This window comes from Rutilus rutilus (assembly GCF_951802725.1).
Source record: "Rutilus rutilus genome assembly, chromosome: 17".
NCBI lineage: Eukaryota > Metazoa > Chordata > Actinopteri > Cypriniformes > Leuciscidae > Rutilus > Rutilus rutilus.
In genome coordinates, this window is record NC_140230.1 from 21042115 (window position 1) to 21048828 (window position 6714).

The following is a 6714-nucleotide window of genomic DNA, read 5'->3' on the forward strand; positions in this document are numbered from 1 at the left end:
CTTTGAAACAATTTCTCTGTTAACGATTTTCTTGTATTTTTACTGTACATTACTGGCAGCACAGTTGCCAGCAAGTTACTGTATTTTGATTTCCAGTAACTGTACTGTAATTCACTTTACAGTACACACGATCAGTACTGTAAACTACCAATTAGTACTTTACTGTATTCTTACTGTATTTCGTAATTTGGTCTGTTTTTGCTGTAATTAATTATACGGTATTGTACTGTAATATCTATATTGATACATTACTGCTAAATATTATAATTTACAAAATAATTACTAATAATGATATTATGTATTAGGAAAATATAGGCTATAGTAGGAAAAAATACTATGGAAGTTAATGGCTACTGTCAACTGTCTAGTTACCGACATTCTTTAAAATATCTTCTTTTGTGTTCAGCAGAATAAGAAGCTCATACAGATTTGGAACAACGTGAGGATGAGTAAGTGATGACAAATATAATTTTTGGGTGTACTATACCTATAAAGGGATAGTTCACCCAAAAATTTAAATTGGCCCATGATTTACTCACCCTCAAGCCATAGGTGTATACCGGTATGACATTCTTCTTTCAGATGAATACAATCAGAGTTATATTAAAAAATGTCCTGGCTTCCAAGGTTTATAATGATAGTGAATGGTTGTTTCTGTTTTGAAAGTCCATAAAAGTGCATCCATCCATGATAAAAGTGCTCCATGCGGCTCTGGGGGGTAAATAACTATATATTCTGCATATGAAAAAGTTTCAAAAATGTATCCATACTGTGATGTAGATTTTTTATATAAAAATTTCAATCAGCATTACTGGACTTCAGTTACTGGAATGTGAATTCAGTAACAGGCGTTTGAACCCACTGTACATTCTAATGGACTGACACATTTGAAAAAATCCTGATTTAAAACGTGCAATTCTACAATCGATTTTTAACTTTAATTAATAAGTTCAGTCTTTCTATTTTACATACAAACTATGAAATACTGGCAAACATATATATATATATTTTTAAATAAAACCATAGAAAATGTTGCTTGCTTCTGTGTTTGGAGTGAAGTGCTGCCATGCTTCTCTTCAAAGTATATATATATATATTTTTTTAAATAATTACTACATGCAGAGCTTTACTGCATTTGATTGGATGACAAACGTCCAGTCTCATGGACTGCAGGCTTTAAACTAGGTGAAATGCTAAACTAGGTGAAAAAGGGGTTGACATGATGTGATGTCCATTGTAATGGACAATTACAAAGGGCTAAATGGACCCTCCGAAAGGGCTAAGTCATTTCTAGTTAAAGTCCCTGTAAAGGCAATTCTAAAAAAAAATTTAACGATAATTTAAACACGTGTCTTCAGATAGCTTTCATGACGTCGTTCCCTTCGCTCCTCCTACTGCCCGTGTTTTGGTAGGCTAATTCGACGTGAAGACATCCGTCGTTTTTATTAAAATCCGCAGTTCTGAAATTAAATTGTCAAGACAGCATGAGAAATATGACAGTGTGTTGGTTTTGTTAAAGCATTTTTTTTGCACATCGCCTATATAATAGCCTATACCTTACTTTCGATTTCACTGGGATTTCGTGGGAACTGAAACCGCCAACGACAGCACAATGGAAGGGTGAGTGGATTTACTTAATAAAACTGTCATGAGTTTGAATCACCGAAAAAGTGTCATTAATAAGTGTTGAAATTGAATGTTTAAAACGTTATCCACATGTCCACATTCAAAACGACCGAATTTACTGATATGGTAGGCTTACGCCTATCAATCTCTTGACATGACATGACAACGCATCAATGCAATGTTTTTTTGTGCATGTTTTAGGTAGGCCCAACATGACCGTGTAGTTGACCAGTATCTCCATTTTCCAAAGTCAGAAGCGTTTAAAAACGCGAGACGCAACAGCGAAAGGAAAAAAGTCTATGTGTTTTTAAAAGTTTTTAACAACTTTTTTTTTTCTCGACGCGACAGAAGACAATATAGAAACAATTATAATCAGTTATAGCCTACTTTCTTCACTGGACACGACAAATCCCCGACAGTAAAAAAAAAAAAAAACGTAGTAAACTATTAAAAAAAGATGAGCCACCATCAGATTCTCAGTTTCTCAGATTGATACCTCAAATATTCACAATCATATTTGAGGCACCTTTAAAAGAGTGTCTGTCAAGAGATTAATAGAGAACCCCTAAAGGGCCTCAGGGTCCTCTTTTCATTTTTACAGTGTAGTTCATTGGGCCCCCAACTACTGGAGGCCAAACACTCCCAAATGTGTGATGATGGAATAATGTTATTAAAAAAATTCTTTACAGCATAAAATGTTGACAGAATGTCATGTTTTCAATAGATTTTACATGCCAGAAAAAATTCAAGAGGATCATTTCAACAAAATCAAGGATGTGTTTGCTTCTGAAAGCCCAGAGAAAATTCCCCATCAGCTTATTTCTCTTTTGGAGGTTTTTGACCATTTTAAGATAGATATCGCTGTGACTGGAGAGTCTGGTGCAGGAAAGTCTTCTCTTATCAATGTGTTCCTCGGACTGAATCCTGATGACACTGGGGCGGCTCCGACTGGAGCTGTAGAAACCACAAAGCAACCAACTATGTATCAGCATCCAAATCTCCCACACGTCAGACTGTGGGATCTTCCAGGGATGGGGACCCCTTCCTTTACATCCAAGAGTTATGTAAAGACAATGAATTTTGATCTATATGACATGTTTATGGTTGTGACATCAGAGAGAGTCAGAGAAAACAACATGCTTTTGATCGACGAAATTGGGCAACGAAAGAAGACGTTTTATTTTATTAGAACAAAAGTTGATAATGATATGCGATCCCAAAGAAAGAAAAGCAAATTCTCTGAAAAACGTTTATTGGATCAAATAAGACGAGACTGTGAGAAGTATCTGAAGGAGAAGAAATTGGACCCCCACGTGTTCCTAGTTTCAGCCCATGAGACACAAAATTATGAGATGCAGAAGCTCACGGACACTTTTAAGAATGAGGTTTCTCAGCTTAGAGCAGAAGTATTTTCAAGTTTTCTGGACAAGATGTTGCACGGAGGTTGGATGAATGCAAGGTGAGTATGTACTGCAACTAAATGCTTGTTCAAAACAGTAATTTGTCTTGGTAATTCAAATAGTTTGGAAGAGAGTATAATTAATGTGATGTTCTTAGAGATGTATACCTTACACCATTTTCATTCTCTAAATATGTAATTTTTAGCAAAGTAAAAAGTAATAACATATGTTCCTTACACCTTTTATAAAGGTACACATCTTAACCATTACTCTTTTTTTTTTTTTTTTTTTAACAAGTATCATGAATTAATTAATTATTAACTCATAAACCTCATTACATTTTCAGAAGTTTTATTGGCAAAATTGAACACAAGGAATTTGTTGTGGCATTGGAAATTCCATTACTTGACATAAATATAAGATACAGAATATAAAAAACAAGTTTAGGGAGTTGCACCACATGACATTTTACAACCTGAACTAACCTTGCCAATTTATTTGATATTTTATTGACTTGACTCAATAAGGGTCTCCTGGGGTCCTCTCTATGATATAATTTCCTGATCTGTTTAAGCATGGTTGGACCACATGATTTTTATTTGTCAGGAAAAAAGTGATCAAACATCAAAAAGCAGTCATTTTTACTTAATGAAGTTTTAATTTTCAAGAATTTTAATGAGCCTTTTTTCTTCATTATTATATCAGGACATTGGTATCAGCTTATACTTTTTACTTTATACCCAAAATCAAATATCACAATTGAGGGTCTGTTTACCCAACACCGTTTTCAACTAAAAAGCGGAAAGCTTTTTATGCGTTTTGGACGTTCAACAGCATTTTTGCGGCCTGAAAATGCAAGCTTTTGAAATCGTGTTTTAAAGTTTTTGAAAACGATACCGTTATCGTATTACATATTCAGTCAATAGTCGTGTAATATTTATTTACAAAGTGACTGCAAACTACTGGCCTGGCATGAATAACACCGCTTAAACACCCTTATTTAATTCAGAAATTAAGAACATCGCCATAAATCAGGTTTATCAAAGTAATTGAATGTTTGCCGTTTTTAATGTATTTCTGAATAAATTAATAGAGAGGACAATCAATGAATGTCACATCACCGCTATCATTAATTTAATTGATATTTCTTTATGACTTTAGGCATGCTACACAGCACATCCAACAGACTGGAAAACTTCAAGCTGACGACATCACAACATTGCAAAATATGTATAAGCGCACAGGCTTTGGAGCTGCAAAAGTCAGTGTTGTACTAGAGGCTCTGAGTCACTTTCAGCTTGATGTTGCAGTTTTGGGTGAGACGGGGTCTGGAGCATCCACTCTAGTAAGTGCCTTAATTGGTCTAGAGAATGAGGTGAGTGATGCAGCAACAGCATGCATTTGCAACCCTGCAATGAGTCCTGGATACCCAGATGTCCGGTTCTGGGATGTATCTGGCGTAGAGGCAAACATGGATTACTCAATGAATTGGACGAAACAAGGCCTGAATTGTTACGACTTCTTTATCATCATTCTATCAGACTGTCAGAAAGCACGGCATATAAAACTAGCTAAAGCAGTTGAACAACTAAGAAAGCATTACCTCTTCGTCCAAACCAAAGCAGACTGTCATCTACAGACGCGAACAGATTTGTACTGTGATGAGACTGAGATACTTGATGGGCTACGGGCACAATATACACAAGAGCTTCAGATGGCAAAACTGTATGAACAACAGATTTTTCTCATCAACAGCCGAGACAGAAGTGCATTTGACTTTATAGGCTTGGAAAGTGCACTGTCCTGTGACCTCAACACTGTCAGGGCAAGTGCTTTTGCATATTATATAGCAAGAATAGTAAAGCAACATAGATAAAAGAACACAGAAACATGAGATTTGATGCAGAAATAAACTGTTTAATTTACCATCAAATATTTCTGCTTACAAATATTTTTGTTTATAATTGGTGTGCAATATAATATTTGAATGGAATAAGTGTAATATATGCTGAAGAACTACTGTATGTGTTTTTCTGAGGTTTAATTCATGGGATAATTTCAGAGTTCATACAATGAGTAATCAGTTAAAATAATTATGAAATAGTCACAGGTTGTCAAATACACTAAAATTTTTATGTTTTCTATTCATTTATATGTTTAGTAAAATCATATGATGTTAAAAATCTAAATATTAACGGCAATGGATGCATCTGATTGGTCACGCATCTTCTCATTATCAGGGAGTTCTCGCGATTCGCTTCTTTCTCTGTAAAGCTATGATTGTGAAGCATCGTATTTTGAGTGTTTACTGATAAACATACTCCCATTCAGGTATGTATAACACACAAATGAATAATATGCTTTCTAAATGCATTCAGCTAAATATTTTGTGTTTTGTTAACGTAAAAAAATTAAAGCTATCAGCACAGCACATGTGAGATGATTAAATGTAAATGTTATTCTGTTATTTTGTGAGTTATTCTGTTTGTTTAAAAGGTAAACGTGTGATTATATTGTTATGTGTGTTTTAAATGAGATGCAAACTTGTGAATATGTGGAGTGTAATGTTTTAATGCAGGATATTAACTGTTACCTCAAGACATATACTCAGGTTAATTCACTCAGTCAAGCTTGAAGTACATTGATTTGAGAAAATGTGTTTAAATGAGAGCTGGGGCCTGTACCATGAAGCCGGATTAGGTGGCTAGCCAGCTATGTTTCAGCTTAGTTTCCGCCAACCCTGGGTTTTAGGTACTATGAAAGTAGCTCGGCTTTAATCGGTGTTCGTTGCCATGGTATCTTACGCTGCACGGCTAACCTGCTCCGGGGCAGGTTATGTTCTGGATTCGAGATCTCAGACTGAAGTTTGACCAATCAGCTGAGAGCAAAGAAACATATAGGTGACGTAACTTATTCCAAGTGTCTGTTGCAATGACTTCACCTTTTCTTCCAAATCCGGTGGACATCTCAGCGCAAATTGTTTGACGAGCACTTCGTAGAGAAAGAGTTTTTAGCCAGACAAAATCCCCTTGCCTTAACTGATAGTTACTTGTATGAAAGATACAGATTTTCCTCGGAAGGAATGTCTTATCTTTGCGAACTTCTTGAGCCGCACAAAGAATTTAACACGTCGAATTTATGCACTTACTGTACCGCAAATTGTATTGCGTTGCGTTTTTTTTTTTTTGCAAGTGGTACATTCTTGCACGGTGGGTGACGACGCACAGAAGCTAGGGGAAATATGTTTGTCAAACCATTCGCAAGGTGGTCCTTGCTCTGCAGGAGTACATGAATAGTTTCATTAATATTGTTCCCCGGACATTTTTGACCATGTCCATAAAAGAGGGCTTTTATAAAATTGCCAGTAAGATATATTGATAGGGTGACATCACATGAACACTTTTTTTTCACAAATGTACTATACAATATAATACATGTTAAGAATTATTTTGAATCTTTTTTATTCTTCTTCTGTTAATCTTATGATAGGATTCCCAAGTCATTGCAACATGTATGCAGTCTATTGCTCCAATCTCCAGGGAACATGAGGCAGATTATGTTAATAGGAAGTCCTATCACAGCCATAATGTTCAGGTAGAGATTATGTGAATATGTGAGATGATTATTTTCTGTGAGATGAATCTTTAAATTAATAGTAACTTTAACAGATATAACAATGATCTACTAA

The 6714-nt window shown here is 35.3% G+C and overlaps 1 protein-coding gene across 1 annotated transcript; it reads left to right on the top strand.

The window, feature by feature from the left end:
- The first annotated feature begins 1367 nt into the window (after positions 1 to 1367).
- Positions 1368 to 5622, top strand: irgq1 (immunity-related GTPase family, q1). Its single transcript, XM_084384940.1, has 3 exons — positions 1368 to 1620; positions 2351 to 3085; positions 4188 to 5622. Exons 1-3 carry the CDS (start codon positions 1613 to 1615, stop codon positions 4900 to 4902), a joined length of 1458 nt encoding a protein of 485 aa, XP_084241066.1. The 5' UTR covers positions 1368 to 1612; the 3' UTR covers positions 4903 to 5622.
- The last annotated feature ends 1092 nt before the right edge of the window (positions 5623 to 6714 follow it).